The 18,068-nt window shown below is 34.5% G+C and overlaps 1 protein-coding gene across 1 annotated transcript in view; it reads left to right on the forward strand.

Moving 5' to 3' along the window:
- Positions 1-18,068, forward strand: part of CCDC102B (coiled-coil domain containing 102B) — a 349,731-nt gene that overhangs the window by 51,266 nt on the left and 280,397 nt on the right. The window contains exons 3-5 of the mRNA XM_071208584.1: positions 382-1,003; positions 3,065-3,285; positions 12,062-12,170. Of these exons, the coding sequence (XP_071064685.1) occupies positions 398-1,003; positions 3,065-3,285; positions 12,062-12,170 (936 nt within the window). The 5' untranslated portion in view covers positions 382-397. The remainder of the gene's footprint in view (positions 1-381; positions 1,004-3,064; positions 3,286-12,061; positions 12,171-18,068) is intronic.

The raw sequence follows: 18,068 nt of genomic DNA on the forward strand, positions 1-18,068 counted from the left end.
TTCCACCTGAACAGTTTAGGGTTTAGTTAGCATGAAAGAAGGAGACTATTGTGGAGTTAATGGACAATATGTGTTACAATAAATATTATCAGAATAGAATTGTATTTCTTGAAATGGATTACTCATGTCATATCACATCTCCACTACATCTTTATATTTTTATTTATATTGGTTTGGCAGACTTTGACATGAGCAATTTCTATTTCTTTGAGGGTAATTACAAATGCATAAAATCTTCTATATTTTTAGTTTCACTGGAAAAAAATATGCAATATTGAAAGAAACTTTTTTTCCCCAAACTTCTCTTAAAAAATGTAGGTTTTGCTCTTATAATGACAAGAGACATTCAAATGGGTAATTATGTTCTCCATCTTTTCTTAGGCCTGAAAAGATCAAAATGAATTTAGATTCCATTCATCGATTAATTGAGGAAACACAGATCTTCCAGATGCAGCCATCCTCCATTCAATCACCTTGCGACTCAGCAACTCCTGCCTCACCCCTTAGGAGTCCCCATAATTATTCTTTGCCATTTTATGGGCCAGAATCTCATGCTACCCCACATTTCTGGACTCACTCATACAACATCAAGGAATGGGATATTTGTGAAGAACTTCGCCTGAGGGAACTGGAAGAAGTCAAGGTCAGAGCTGCTCAGATGGAGAAGACCATGCGGTGGTGGTCAGACTGCACTGCCAATTGGAGGGAAAAATGGAGCCGAGTTCGAGCTGAAAGGAACAGTGCCAGGGAGGAAGGAAGACAACTCCGAATACAATTAGAGATGACAGTGAAAGAACTGAGTGCTCTGAAAAAGAGACAAAGCTTGCCATGTGCGAAAGAGGCAGTAGACGCTAACGTGACCCAGGACCTGAAGCGTCCTCCTTTCTCAGGAGTGTCCTATGCACATAAAGACCAGTTTCAAGCCGGTTTGCAAACATGTGGGTCTACGAGAGAGTGTTTGGTGAAAAATCTATTTCCTACAAAGGAGAACACAAATACTAAGGTAAGAAAAAACCCATAGAGGAAACTAGATATTATGTGCAGATTTGAATGCTGTATACATACAGTGATGGGAAAAAAATCTATTAAACCCAGTAGTGGTCTCACCAGTATTTTAGCAAAAATTCACACAGAATTTTTTATGTGAAAATCAAATATTTTGAGATATTTCTGTTTATCCTAATTATGGCAATAATAATAAATGTAGTTTATTACAAAGTAGTTGAACATTTCCTAAGGGTTGGGTCTCTGGTCTCACCATTGTAAAGTAATTTTCATACACAAATACTTTTATGGCATACTTTGCACTACAAACTCCTTGGTAGGCTATCGAATCCTGAAGTTTCTGAGATTTCTGTAAAAAAGAAACTTTAAAGAAGTTTATGATTTCATTTAGCACCAATTTATCTCTGTACACCACCACCCCCCCCCCCCTTTTTTTTTTAACTGGTAAATACTATTTAATATCCCTTGGAGCATAGTTTGGGAAATTTTAGAAAATTATGTTATTTCTTATTACAGTATCAGTTTATATCACTACTTTTTCTTTTTAATTTCATCTCTAAAACCATAAAATAATGTTAATATCTTTTACCTCTGTAGTCCCATCTAAAATTGTAATTCTTTATATGGCACACAGAATTTATGATAGGTGTAACCTAGATTCTATGACAAAAGAAATATTTTAAAAGGTTGCAGCAACACACTTCTGCTTATTTGGCCTTCTAGGTTTTTGCTTGTTTCTTTGTTTTTTAACATGACAATCCAGGCCATAAAGACTTCCTGTATTTCTTAGGGAAAATATACCAAAATTCAGTTATGTTAATGAGGTAATTGAATTCATTGATGGGGATGAGAGGATATGCTCTGAATCCAAAAATCTCTTTCTGTATTATTTATAGCACTGGACACTGCATTTGAGAATGTGAAGATTTCCCTTCACATTTGTTATCCTGGGAAATTCTCACTATTTTGGGACCTCATCTGGAATATCTTTGTGTAATATCAGTGTCAAGAACAAATCATACATAGTAGGTACTTAAAGTTGGTTTATCTAGGAAAAAACAGTTAATCTTCCTTTTGTTGGGAAAGAAACAAGTATTGGCAATTGAAGTTTCTTTTTAATTTTGACCAGTTTCCCCGCCAACACTAAGCCTAATGAAACAGATACTGGGGGATGAATGGATTGTCTGACCATAGTATTTTCCATGGAGAACTACACATGTTTTATTTTATTATTTTCAAAATAGTGCATTATTGTAATTATTAATTTTGGAGAGAATTAAGAGCTCAATCATACTAGGTATCCTGGTATTTATATACTAGTTAAAAAAACAACAAAAACTGGTGATGATGGGCAATGAGATTTTATTTGAACTTGGCTATTAATGACTTGCTTTATCTCATTTCAAACCCATAAATCAGGTCAAATTTAAATTATAGACAAATGCATCTAGCATGAGTTCAATGCAGTTTTGGAATTATAAGATGGTTAATATAGTTCACTTCTCTGGTTATTGATACTCAGATTTATTAAAATGACCCATTAAATACTATTTGTGTTTCAACTGATGGACTACAATAGCTCAATAAAGCTCTAGGATTATCCTAGATTTCCCTGAAAATTCTTTCCACCCTGTTCTCTAAAGATGTGAAAAAATAATCAGTAGGCTTCATATTGAAACTCTCAAGTGCCTTGTGACAAAAGAAACTTTGAAGAGAAATTCATCAACTCATTACATAACTCTTGACTGTTCAAGTTTACACGGGATTATTTTTAGCTGTGATTAGAAAAAGAAAATTTAACCCAAAAGTTAAAGCAGAACTTTTGAGAAATTTATTTTATAAAAAATAAGGTAGACAATTAAGAGAGAAATAAATATGAAGAAGAATGTAGTTAAAGTTTGACCATATACCACTTTTTATGAATGCTATATGAAAATACAGATTTGATGCTGAACCTATAACATTTATATCCTTTTGAATATATGCTTTTTTCCCTGATTTTTATTCTGAGGGATTTACATATTCAGTAATAATAATTGTTCTATGTTTTTCCTTTCAGGAATTAGATGTGGTTATTGATCCATTAAAATTAAATGAAGATTTGAAACTTAGTCTAGATAGTCCTGATTTATTTAAGAACAGTGTTTCTGAAAACAATACATCAAAACCTGGGCTAAGACTGCATGCAATAAATGTGCCTTCGGAGAAAGAAGTACCTGAAACTTCAACTTTGCCTGTGCTTTGGGATGAATTCCAAAAAGTCTTATGGAAGGAAAGAGAGTAAGTGATAAGTATTGTCCCCTTTAGCTAAATCTGTGCTTTAAAGCTCTTAAAATTGTTAAGTCTGATAAATTGGTTATTTGAGAATGTTTACCCATGGTTAATCATTAAATTGTAAGATTTTGAAAAGGTATTTAAAAAGTTTATAACTTTTTTATCGTTCATTTTAAATGACTTTTATCATAATAGTCTCATCATCTCTGGAAGATTCACATACGTTATATTTTAGTTATTAATGTATATAGTTAAAATAACAAGTGTATTATCTAATTTTTACAACGTTCCTCAATAAAAATAAATAACTGTTAATATTAAAAACAAACCGCTTACAATTTTGTGAGGTTTTGATTACAGTAAACGATGCCTTATGCATTGCCTATTTGTGGTATGGAGGAAAGAGAACTAGGCTTGCAAATAAGAGACTTGGAAATGCATCTCGGTTCTGACATACTCTAGACCTATGTTCCTGGGGTAGCTGAGAGTGTGCTCCTTGTCTCCTTGGTAACACCACGCCTATGTCTTGGTTATCTGTTTTTGTGTAAGCAAGCTTCCCACACAGCAGTGATTGTTAAAACAGCCATTTATCCTGTTCACGGAACTTCAGCATGGCTGGACAGAAACAACTCGCCTCTTGTCCCCGTGACTTCAGCTGGGAGGACTTGACGCCTGGGGTCTGGAACCATCTGAAGACTCGCACATGTGGGGGTTGAGCCTGGCCGTCAGCTAGGGGCTTCTTCTGGGACATTCGCCTGTGACCTCTGTGTGTGTGTGCCTGCTTCCCACAGCAAGGTTGCTAAGATGCAAGTGAACATCTTAAGAGAACAGATAGAAATACATGGCTTTCTTATGACCTTGCCTCAAAAGTCAGGGAAGCAGTCCCAAAGGCCAGCACAACGTCAAGGGGAGAGGGACATAGACTGCACCACACACTAGGAGGGGAGTTAAACCATATTTCATATTTATGGTATTGTATGTGATTATATCTCTATAAAACTGCTTTAAATTTTAAAAAATCATATTCAAGAAGGGCCTGCAGGATGGGGTGAGGGTGATGACCACTGATGGAAAATGCAATCTGCTATATATCTTTCTTCCCAGAATTCTTGTAAAGATCAAACAAGAATATTATTTGTGAAAGTGGCTGGCAATATGATTTGCTCTGGTTTGTTTTTCCCTTTGTGATTGACTTAGGAAAAATTATTAGCATTGTGTGGAATATTTGATATGTTTTAAAATGTGGCCTCCAAATCTGAAAATAATTATTTTTCCACCCCTTTAGTTATGAGACTCATTATAGGCAGAATCAGAAGCATGAGTGTGATATAAAATATAATGCAATGTGATATAATATGATTTAATATAAAATTAGTATGCAAATATTTGTTAAATTATGATAATAGCTTAGATGCCCTGTTTTAAAAATTGACAACTATTTATACTAGCCATTTGCAAATATTTTAAGTCCTTTATCTGCCATTCCTTTTCTGTTAGCCAAAAGTGCCTCATTCATTATTTTTAAATTTATTAGGACCATTCATTCAATTTTTTAGCTTCTTTGTCTAAAGCTCACCATATCAGATTGTGATAACCCAAGCATCTGTGTACAGAATAAATATTTTTAATTCTATAAATTCTTGAATAATTTATAATTCAAGCATAAATTCCTAATAGAGTCAATTAACTTTAGTAGAAAAGAGTATAAAATTGAATTAAGTTTTAGGCCTGGATGCATATCATTAGTTAATTTTAGATGGACCTAAAGCTCCCAGTCATGTTCCAATCTGTGTTTTTACTTCTCGAAGAAATTTACGTTTTTGATGATTGTAGAATCCTCTCAGACTCAGTCACAATGTTACTTCACTGACAGGGTAATAGGAAAAACATGAAAGTGCTGTTTCGTAGATGTGAACTTTTTTATGCTGTGATACCAGGTTTAATGATATACATCCATTTCTCTGCATATTCACAGCCCCCCTCTGTCTGTCTCTCTGTCTCTCTGTCTCTCTCACACACACTTTATATTTCTTTGGAATAAATTAGCAATCCCCACGGGAAGTAAACTCTCAAGTTCTCAGCAATTTCAACAGATGAGCCAGAAACCTCGCCAAGTCAGCCTGGCCAGCGCCTCCCTCTAAAGGGGCGCTCCCCTGAGTCTGCAAGTCCAGGAACCAGCGTCGCCTCCTCACAGTCCTCACGGGGCAGCGCAGAGCCTTTTTTTTTTTTTTTCCTCTATCACAAGAGGATGTTTCCCAAGGATATAGAATGTTGTTACTATAAATCTGTCTAATCTTTTAAATTTTTCCTCCTGGAATCTCAGCTAGTGGGTGGCTTGAGTTGAGGAAATGTAAACGCTTTTTTTTTTTTTTTTAAGTTTCCAGATCGTGGGAACATTCTCTTGGCTTGGGCGAGGATGAAACCCAGGGAACTCAGGGAATAATTTCCACCCGGCGCTGACTACTACCTCCTCATAGAATATTCTAAGCTTTATTATATTATTTGTACCTTGTGTATTGTTTCATTTTTATGAGTAATTATCCAGTATCTGGAAGCCCTCGTAGACTGAGAATTTGTATATTTTTGATCACTTTGATGAAGACTTCCCTGGTAGAAAATATTGGGGTGAGAGTGGGTAACCTGATCCTTTTGTAGAGATCAGTGTGCCTAAGCATTTAGGAAGAAGAGCTTTGGCAATGTCAAATCTTATTTAAAGAAGATTAGGATGTAAGTTATTTTGATGAATTATCTTAATGTTCAGAACTAGTCCTCAAATATGGGTGATATATTTCAATAATTTTTTTAAAAATGTAAAAAATTATGTAAAAAAATTACGTAAAAATTACGTTAAAAATTAGTAAAAAATTAAACTATAGGTAGTAACCATGTCCCTTATAAATGTTTACTTTGTACCTTTCAAATGAACTTCAGTTCTTCCTTTCAATTTCATTTTCTTAATTTTATTTTTTCTTTAAAAAAAAATAGTATGCTTCTATCCTTATTCTTTGCTTCATTAAAGGTTGACATTTTAATCAATAAAATGAGATTTAAAATCCTGTTGAGAAGGTGCAACAAATTAAAAACGCTTGGGAAGCAGCTGTGGCTCAATCAGTTGGGCTCCTGTCTAGCATATGGGAGGCCCTGGGTTCAATCCTGGGTCCTCCTTTGAAGGCAGGCTCACCTGCAGGTGCCACAGAGTGCCGCCCAGCAGGCAGGCACTGTGGAGAGCCGACTCAGCAAGGTGACACAATGAAAAAGGGAGATAAGCAGAAACACAGAAGAGCACACAACGAATGGACACAGAGAGCTGACAGCAAGCAAGCCTCAAGGAGGGAGGGGAAATAAAATAAATAAATAAATACAGACACAGAAAAATGCACAACAAATGGACACAGAGAGAAGACAGTGTGCAGAAAAAGCCATGGGGGCAATAAAAAATGCTTCAAAGATTGCCATGAGGATAGAAATCCATATATCTATACACACACACACATATATATATAAACTCCTCTAGTAACACAATGAATATACTGGAAGGTAAATCTGTTTAATATTGTTCAGTGTAATTTTGTTAAAAATTAGAAAACCAGGCTTACTTAAGTTATTTATTTGCTGTAACTAATGGAATGTTCAGTAAGTCTTTGCCACTTTTCGACTGTCCAGTATCTTTCCTATGTTCCGGCACTCCTCCACCTTGTGTGGCAGAACCTATTTTTCTTTGTTGATTATGCTCTTTAAGTCTGTCCTACAGTCTCCTTTTGTGCAGACACTGGACCTAGAAACAGCAATGCAGATGTAGCTGCCTGAGACTTTTATACAGAAACTTATGCTCCGAGGAAGAGGGCAGAGCCCAGAATCCTTTTGCTAAGGCAACGGCAGTGGCAGTAGCTGCTTTGAGTTTCAAGGGCAGTAGTGGACTGTGGACTCCAGTGCCACCCAGAGTCTAGCATTGTGGAACTGAGGTCGTGCTCTGATGCTGGTGGCACGAAGAGTGTCCTCAATGGATGGTTTCCAGGACTGTCTCTTTGGTATTTCTAGCTGCATGGGTTCACATTTGCATCTCCGGCTTTCCCAGAGATTCTTTCAGCTACTAATATCCTTTTCTAGTTATATTAACAAATTTGAATATATTTGCTTGCTAGACACATAATGGATACCAGAAGAGTGTATAGGCACCACACGAGAGGGGTTGCGGGCAGTAGGTCTGGTTTTCATAGGACCAGTACTGTGGCTTGAATTAAACCTTGCTCTTGGCTATATTGTCTCCAAGCCTTGCTCTCTGGCCCTCCTGGAGATCAATGAACTTAATATTATTTATATGTATATCTTTCTCAATTAAATTAATCATGAAAGGCTTTGGCTGTTGGCAGCTAACAGGTACTGCTGTAAGACATAATGATAAACAGTTGGGAGTGCCATGACAAGATAACAAATATATTGCCCATTAAAAGCATATTTGCAAAAAACTTTTATTATTCATAGTTTATTATCAACTCTAAATTTTGTGCTAATTTGAAAAATGGGCTTTTAAATGTAATTACAAGTGAATTTGGTCTGGCAAAACCTTTTTTTAAACATTAATTAGACTCTAAGAAAATACTGATTATATGTTTTACTGTGGAATTTCCTACAGTTCCAAAATGATTAGTGTGTATTACCAGATATTAATCTTTCAAACTTTTCATTCCTGAGAAATATTTTGACCCTCATTCCTGTCTAGATGTCCAACGTTTGTGTCCAATGTTATGGGATTATGATAGTTAAGCAATTCTGCATATGATCGCTTAGAAATATAATGTTATTGGGAAGTGGACTCCGCCCAATGGATAGGGCGTCTGCCTACCACATAGGAGGTCCACGGTTCAAACCCCGGGCCTCCTTGACCCATGTGGAGCTGGCCCATGTGCAGTGCTGATGTGCGCAAGGAGTGCCATGCCATGCAGGGATGTCCCCTGCATAGGGGAGCCCCACGCACAAGGAGTGCACCCCATAAGGAGAGCTGCCCACCGTGAAAGAAAGTGCAGCCTGCCCAGGAATGGCACTGCACACAGGGAGAGCTCACACAATAAGATGATGCAACAAAAAGAGACACAGTTCCTGGTGCTGCTGCTAAGGATAGAATCAGTCACAGAAGAACACACAGAGAATGGACACAGAGAGCAGACAACTGAGGGGGGGGGGAAGGGGAGAGAAATAAATAAATTAATCTTTAAAAGAAAGAAATATAACATTATCTATACAAATAATTTAACATCATTATCTTTTAGGCCCTATAAATTTTACATATTTTTAGCAATCTGATTTTTAAAGGTTTATATCATCATATTAAAGATACTAATTTTTTGCTGAGCTTTATTTTGCTAATTTTGTTATTTTATAGACTTTACGCATAAAATAGATAATGTCCTTTAGAGTAAATATTAATTTTTTTGCCTTCCTGTAGTTTAAGCAACATGGCTATGGTTTAAATTTCAATGATAAAGTTACCTATAAAATTAATCAATTTTGAAAATCTCTCTGCAATACAAAATAAATTCATTAGGCCAGAAAATTATAGATTTGTAGGGTGCCCTCTGCTGCATCAGTTTAAATATGCAACGTCCTTTATGCTTGCTTGCCTAGAATCACAGAAGATTTTTAATGGTGCCATAATTAAAAATATTCAAACATCACATTGTCATTAAATATATTTTCATGAATTGCCTGTCTCCCCACTCCCCTGATTAAATTATAACTTTTAACAAATACATAATTTTCATTCAGGAAAATCTTATCAGGCATTTTATTTTAAATGTCTAATTAAAAAGATAAAGATGCCTAGTTTCTGAAATATTACTATCATTGAAAAGTTACTAATTTGTTTTAAATAAGAAATACAAATAGTTATCAATTCAATGTATATCTATATTTATACGCAAGTAATATTACAAGTTTTATTAATGAGTTTGGAATATTCTTCTTGAACTCCTTGTTAAACATGAGAAGGAATAGTTCCACCAATAATTTCGATAACATTTTGAGGATCACCATTTATTCTGCAATAATAAAGTAATTTTTACATTTCTGTGGGCTTTATCTTACTCTGAAACAGTTCAGTTTAATTGGAGTATTTAAATTATTATTTGATTATTAAAGTGTAATTTCAAAAGTTGACATGTATTTTCTTAACATGTATGTTTATTCTTAACATGTATATTTAAAAATCTAGAATTTCCTCAAATTTCATGTACAGTTTTATATATTATTCTATTTAAAAACAAAATGAATCTGAAATGTAAGTTCAAGGAGAAATCAATGTATGCTATTTCAGACATATTGTTAGTTTCCTGTAATAAAATATTTTAACTTAATATTCTCTTCTTTTTAAATTTTTCAATTACTGACAAAAGTATTCCCAAGTTTTTAATGCTTATGGAAATCTAATAAATTAAAATGATAAATATGGCAATTCTTTATTTTAAATATCCCAATGACACTACAAGTTTAGCAAAATTTTATTATACAGTTCAACTAAGTTTGGAAATCTAAGCAACTAACCAATTTCTTTTAAATATTCAAATATGCCTTAACATCTGAAACTTTAAACGTTCTCAAATGCTAAATATTTAATACTTTTAATGTAAAATAACGTGTATATTTATTCTAAATTTAACATGAAATATTAATGTTTGGTGATTTGAAAACTGTTTCTACACTTAATTCTATTTTTCTAGACATCCCATACACAGGCAGTAACAACGAAATTCTATCATCGTAAGCAACTTGGGTGTCTTCAGCTGACTAGCTTTGCTTACCTATGAGAAATTTTGGCTGGGATTTTATACTGGAGCTGAAGATGTTAGAGACAATGCTTATAAGACTCAGACTTCCTCGTGGAGCATTTTCGTTTGTTAGCTTTGGTTTAAAATATTTACTCTATTGATAAGAGGATATTGCAAATCAGAGTCCTAGAAATGGTTTGTTTGAAGCAACCTGAGTCTTGTGAGGTTTATTAATTCTTTTGTATCCTCCTTCAGTTTTACAGCTTAAATCATAAACATAAAATTGTGTAACTCTTAGTAGGATGCTTAACTTTTGGATTCTGTTAAACTGATATATTTATAGCCAGATGGAAGAGACATAAATCTTATAAATATGCAAATGACATTGAACTTTTGATTTTGTGTGTATTTCCTATCTCTCTGAATGTGTTTCTTAGATCTTTCTAAAGACATTTAATATCATTTAACTAAATCAATGTGTGCATATCAGCTAGTTATAGCTACAAGAAGGCTATACAACTAACAACCACAAGGCATCAGTGGCTCATGACAATATGCATTTCTTTAGCTAGTCTGTGAGCCAACCAAGGGTTGGCTGATCTAGGCTAGACTTTGCAGGAGGACTTGGTTATACTCCAGGTCTTTCATCTTCCTAAGGGAGTCATAGGCCAGCAGTGGCATATATTTCTCATAGTAATGGCTGAAATTCAAGGGAGCAATCCAACTGCATAACTCTTTTCAAGACTTTGGCCATGTTATGCCCACTAACATTCCATTGGAACTGTCAGGCACGTTTTCTATTTTCCAGCACACCGCTCCATCTTTTACCTCCATCTTTCCAGCCTTTTCCCACCATTTGGCCCCAAAGTGAAGCCTGTAAATGTGTTTATTTTCATTGCAACATCTCACTTTCAGATATCAGTTTCTGTATCAGTTTTCTTTTGTTTAGTAACAAATTCAGTGATTTAATACAACAGTTATTTATTTTGCCCTTGTGGGTGCAAGGATGCTAGAGTTAGCTGATGTCAGCTGGGTTCAGCAAGGTGGCTCTGCTTCAAGCTGAGGATTTAGCTGGGCCTGGCTCTATGGCAAGTTTGGGCTCTTATCTGCATTATGTTTGTTTTACTGGGGCGACAACGAACTGGGGGAATCTCTTCTCAAAGATGTGACAGAGGCATAAGAGAAGAAGCCCAAACATACAAGTTATTTTCAGACCTCTCTTTCTGTCCCTTCTGTTAATATCACTTTGCAAAGCCTAGAATCAAGGAATGGGGAAATAGACTGTCCATGGAAGCAGAGGAAGGAGAACGAGCATATCTGAATAATAATCTGATCTAGCACACAGATGAGGATACGCTGATTGCAGATGTCAACAGGTGCTAATTACAGCCAGAAATAAAACAATGACTCATTCTAATGAAAAAGTAATAAATTTATATATAAATAATGGTTGAGATAGTAAAGGGCCAAGATTTTAATCCTCATTGTGACACTAGTTCTACAAATAGAGAAATTATTTCTTTAGTTTAACAATGGAAAAAGATCCCAGTGAATTTGTTTTTTAAACAAAATTGAAAATATTTAAATTATTTTTATGTCATCAATAGATGATTTATTTCTTAAATTATTAAGTGGGATTTTGGGCATTCTTTTAATCCCAAAGGATACTTCATATTCAATTACAATGTGAAGTTGGGTTAACCAGGTTAAAATTAGAAACATGTATAGAAATAATAGGAATAAGATGCATTGTAGAGAAATGCATGAATAATATATGAAAAAGCAGATGGAAATTCAGTTATTGTGATACTTGCAAAGCTGAATTAAATGTGTTTGAGCTAGGTAAACCAAGTTTTTTTCAATGTTTGTAATTTTTAATAAGTTGGAAAATTTTCTTTCATTATAATGAAAATGCATGATATGAAAATTAGGAAAATAGAAAAATTAAAATTGAATGTATTTCTAAAATTATTTAAAAATTATCAATCTACCTTGTTTCTTTTATTTTTTAAATGATTTAGAAAGCGCACATCTCTGGAGAAAGAAATAGAACAACTGGAGTCAGCTTTGTCTCTCTGGAAATGGAAATATGAAGAACTGAAAGAATCAAAGCTGAAAAATCTGAGAGAGGTATGGAGATCTAAGATGTAAAAAAAGAAATGAGTTGGAAGGTTTTCTCTGTTTGATATGTAATTTAGTGGGCATAAGGCAAAGAAACGCAAAGGAGGTTCAAAAATTGAATTTCCTCTATAAGGGGAATTCACATGTCAGTGTGGACTTGGTCAAACTCTGGCTATAAGAACTCTTGTTCTAAATAATACATATTTTTAATGATTAACCACAAGGACATAAATAATTATCCATTCTGGGCATGTTTGAGGGACTATAGAGGATGCTTTATTAAATCATACCAGCTACCATGAACATCTTAATCTCATATTTATAAGAAGCTGAAGCAGTCTGAAAATAACAACTTATCTCAAGTATATTTAGGGTATTTTTCATATTTGGCGGTATAGCTAGTGAGGCTCAGCCACTTGCCTTTATAATTTTCCTTTGTATTTTCATCAGTAAAATGCTGTTATGAATCCTTTCCATTCCAACAATGTACTCATATTTACTACTTAAAGGAACCATATTTATTGTGCAAGTTCTGCGTGTCGAGCATCCTGCTAAGTATGTGGGATGCAATAGTGAGTGAGACAACTAGACTCTTTCAAATGAGTTGCCATTTAGTGAGGGTGTGGGCCACAGGCATGCGGACAGCTGTATAAAGAAGTTGAGCATCTAAATCTAAAATGTAATAGTGCCTGGAACTGACTTAATTGCTCAAAGGAGTCTTCCTCCAATTGTTTAAGAAGTGGTAAGCTGTATTCCTGCTTTGTATTTGAAATCCCATATGAATGTTGCTTCGTGTTTGTTTCTAGCAAGTTGCTAACATTTGTAGCCCTTACTTTAAGTTTTCTGAAATCACATGAGAGGATGTTCAAGAATTGCCAGCATTGTCTTTCTCAGGGATCATATGCAGGTATCCTAGTCTCCGTGACAGCATTGTTACATCAGGAACTGGCTGAAAAATCATTAACTGTATTAACCCTCTGGACAGTTGAGATTTGGAGGAACAGGGAACTTTTCTCAAAATTCTTTAAAAAATCTTATGTTTACAAATCCTTTATAAATTAAAGATTATTTCAGTAATAATTGTAAAAGTTTAGTTTGAGTGTCATTGGAAAATATAAAATATCTCAATTGGGGTAAATAAACACCAACAATATAGATTAAGTTTATTCTTCCTTTCATAGGTTTATGTGTTCGAATGTAAGAGGGGCTTTGTAATTAGAATAGGCAAATTCATAGAGCTGAAAAACTAGAACGCAGGTCATTGGGCTGGCAGAGGAGGTAGCAGGGAATGGGAAGTTAATGCTTAATTTGGTACAGAATTTCTTTGTGGTGTGGAAAAGTTTTGGTAATGGATGATAGTGATGGCAACACTACATTGTGAGCATAATTATCAGCCCTGAATTATATACGTAATTGGTTTAAAAAGGAAATTTTAGGTTGTATATGTGTTACTAGAATAAAAATTAAAATAAAATAAAAATAAATAATTAAGAAAATATATAGAGAGGACTACATTCATATATATGGTCTCATACAAATATTTCAGGGTTATATACTTAAAGACTTACATGTATATATGGATTCATTGTATTTTCATTCACGAGTAACTGATCATAATACTTTGGGCTGTGAACATTGGCAATAAATAAATGTTATACAGGAAAAATAGTTCATAATATAAAAACAGTATGGTTTGAATGCATGTACATATTCTCTATAGTGTAACTGATTCAAATTTGACGAAGAAAGCTAATATATAATAATATATAGGACTGAATTGCTCTTAAATTTAACTAAAAAAAGAAGCATGCACTTACTAGTTATTACCACTAGTTTGCAGTGCAGACTTGATAATGTTACTCATTGTCTCCTGTGGGTTCTTTTCAGTGATATAATTTAACATTTAGGTGGCAACTGTTTTGAAAAAAATACCATGCTATTGAATTGTTTTACAAAGAAATACGTACATTTAAGACGTGTAACTTTTTTATGCAAAGTTATTTTCGATGGCAAATAGGAAAAAGTCCACTCTAAATTGTTTAACAAAATTTTATAGGTGAGAAAAAAATAAAACATAGGTAACGTTATACAAGGGAAATTGGTTTCACATTTTGTTGCCCAAATGAAATTTATATTAATGCATGTATGACATATTTACTAGGTAATATGTTGATAGGGTTTTGAGAACAGGGGAAACCTCCAAATTCTTACAGAAAGTTTGTCCCACTATTTAAACTTTTGAGTGAGTGCTTCCATTAGATGAACTGCAAATCTGGATGTCTCTCATAAATGACAATGAAGGAAAAAGCGCTTTTTTTCATAGATGATAAAAAGGTGTTATAAACCGAGATAAAGTTTAAAAATACAAGTTAAATTATTTATATGGGATTCTTTTTAAAAACATCTCTTCCCACTTTCTAACAAATGATTTGAAATGTTCTTAGAGTCTTCTTGGAAAAACTGCACATATATTTAAATTACTTTGATAACATATGATTAAAAATGTCTAATAATTGAACAAATAGGTAATCACATATCACTATTAATATATGCTTTGCCTATTTCTCTTTTATAATGGATTAGAACAGAACAAGAACTGTATTCTACTTTTCAAAATGGCATTGTAGAGTTAGACATAAGCATAAAATACACAATCTTTATATAGTTGATTGATAATCAGAAAAATTTGCATCATGGTACATCTTTTGAAACTCCTTTTGAATTCTCCTTGAAAATTTCGATAAATAACCTTCATCTTCACTGTAATTCTCCATCTTTAAAAGATTTTGGATACAAATACAATTCTTTTTTAGATGCCTGAAACTTTTAAGAGCAAACACATGCCTGTCTAAGAACTGCTGATGGGAAGATTAGCAATTTATAGACTTGAAAACAGATGTGCTTAATAGACCAAGATTATTAAAAATGTATTTGAAAGTCTGCTGTGTTTTAGAGGGGAATGATTCTTAAATTTCTGACATTTATAGAAGATAAAATAGAAGAATTTAATTGTAAAATGTAAGCATTTTAAAAGCAACCAAGACAATGAGTAGTAGATATAATTATGTTCAAAGTGCTATTCCCCTGCTGAATTTAATAATTACTCAGCTTTTTCTTTGAAAGTCTGTATGTATTGATTTGGAATTAGATTATAAATTCCAAGTGTGCTGAAACCATCATTTCTATTAAATCTTATGTTCTAGCAAATCAAATATCCATGTAAGTAATATTGATTATAAATAATTATGGTACCTTGCTTTAGCAATAGCTGACTCTGATTCTTTTCATAATGGAAGAGACCCTTTGCCATCTGTGGAGAAAACTACTATCATTTTAAAATTAGCCTCAAGCCAAAAGTGGATAATAGCCATTTCATCTTTCTTTGACAATTGTGTCCATTTACCTGCTATCTTTTTATGGATTTTCTTAATCCCTATTTTGTGATAACAGTGTGTCTAGTAGTTTACAATTTACAGTTTTCCTTTATTCATCCATTAAATAAATATTTATAAAGACACAGGGGTTGTGGGGCTCACTTACGGAGCTTAGAGCTTATATCAAAGCCTTATCTGATTTAATTCTCTCAACCCCTTTCTGAGTGGGGGAATTAGAAGGGTAAAATTGCAAGCTAGATGAGTGAAAATTCTTTACTGATACCTTCATATTCAAAAAGATCACATGAGATGGGGGATATCCTGCACATATCAAGTGAAGGTCCTTAAAGGTATTTGTTGGAAATAGGTGTATGATGGGGTATTAGGGCAGTTGAGTGCTCAAAGTTAATTTTGCAATGCTGTCTCTTGCTTGTTGGTTAAAGAAATTGCTCCAGAAAAGTGACTTAACACATTCGTGTGTCTTGTCAGTTCTACCTCCCATACCATTTCTTTCCATCTCTGTAACTTCCTCATATGGAGCCACCAGAATTTCTTTGTCCTCTCCTAGTCTCTCTTTACCAACACTTTTGACCTTTTCTAATTATTTTCCATCTAGCAAGCAGAGTAATATTTCCAAAAATGCAAATTGGGGCATATTACTCCATTGCTTAAAACACTTGAATGGCTTCCCCTTGAATTTACAGCACAGCTGTCTTCTGATTATAAGGGAGTTTGGAAAATGTATTCAAGTTATATATCCAAAAATAAATTAAAATGGATAGTAAGCATCTAACCAGTTTCTGGCTTTGGGGTAAATATATTATGTAATTAATACAATGACTCATTAGTATATCTTATTAATACATGTATTAATATATTACCTTTATTATTAGTGATAAATACTGAAGAATTTATCTTATATATAAGGGTAAGTTGGCTTCCTAGTGCTGGACCCCAAATTAAAGAACTCAGCTTACATGGACACAACTGAGTTGGACTGGTGGAAGCTTTTATCCCATGGAACCCTGCCATTCCAAGATCTGTGTCCTTGAAGAAGAGTGCAGAGTGTGCACTTCCTGCAGACATCTCTTTCCCAAAGAAAGGAGGAGAAGCAGGAGCAGAGCTACAAGTGTCCAGGTTCCCCCTTTAAACTCCCAAGTCTGATAACGCCTTCTATCTCCTCCCTGGAGAGGTTTGGAGTCTTAGGTGAGTCTTTGGACATCCTCAGGGAAGGGGGCCCTGAATAGAGAAGAAGGTTTCCTTCCTTTAACATCCATCATGGCCTGCATGATTTCACATCTGCAATGCCTCTCCGGTCCCCTCGTTATTCTCCCTTGCTGGTTTTTGTTCATTTCCTTAAGCAAAATGAACTGCTCGATGTCTAGGTCCCTGCTATTTCCTCTATCTAGAACAATCACACACAACTCTGTCTAGAAAAACCCCACACAGCTCTGTCTGGAACAATCACATACAGCTCTGTCAAGGAAAAAAAAAACCAACCCTCATGACTCTTTCTGGAACAATCACACATAGCTCTGTCTAAAACAATCTCACTCAGCTCTTCTGCTTCCTAAGGCTAGTCACAGCTTGCCATTAGCCATTTACACATCAACTCATTAAAAAGGAATTGTTCAATCCAGAAGATGCTTCCTTTGCTATTTTCTCTCATCTCTATATGTTACATGCTAAAAGACCTTATCAAAACATGAAGTTCTCTCAGAAATATTCTTGATAATGCACCATAGTTTTTTAAAAAAAGGACATGGAATTTAACTTTTCAAGGTATCTATATTAGTAGGGTAAAAAGTTCAAAGACTTAACATTGCAAAGAGTGAAGAAGTCTGTGTCTTACGTGGCAGGTTTATTTATCCCAAGTATCATCAACTGAAAAATTGATCAGTTGTTCTGGAAGAAAGAATAAACTCTCTCTACAGAAATTGATACTACAAAATCACTGTTATGATAAAATTTTATCAAAGTAGATGCTGTGAAAATCTGGGATAATTATTATTAGTTAACAGTTATTACTAAAACTTTATACTAATTCTCTGGTTTGTGATTTTTCTAGTATTTGTCAGACTTTCAAAATTTGTGAATTATTGTGTTTGCTCATTGTAAATAAATGTTGTTCATTCCTAATTTTGTTTTCTTTCCCCAAATTGTGAAAACTCCGTAAAACCTGTACTTGCTCCTGTTCCTCCTGCTTAGCCTACAAAACTCAGCCAAAGATCTCTCTTCTTTGGAGCACAGTCATCCCCAGCCCGGCGTCTTCTTTGGAGTGCCATCATCTCATGCTCACGCTGGCATCACATCACCTATAAGTGCCTGTATGGTTTTTGTTCCTTCCCCTAGACAGTAATCACATGGAGGGTAGAGGCAAGCACTTTCTCACTCTTGTGAGCATCTCCTCCACCTCAGGGTCTGACTTTTAGACGTGCTCCACAGCGATCGATAGATGCTTGCAAACAGGCTTAACAGAGGTGAGGAACTCTCCCTGTGCCCGGGGAATGGAATTGCCGCAGCATTCTGCCTC

Source organism: Dasypus novemcinctus, chromosome 16, assembly GCF_030445035.2.
Source record: "Dasypus novemcinctus isolate mDasNov1 chromosome 16, mDasNov1.1.hap2, whole genome shotgun sequence".
NCBI classification, from domain to species: Eukaryota; Metazoa; Chordata; class Mammalia; order Cingulata; family Dasypodidae; genus Dasypus; species Dasypus novemcinctus.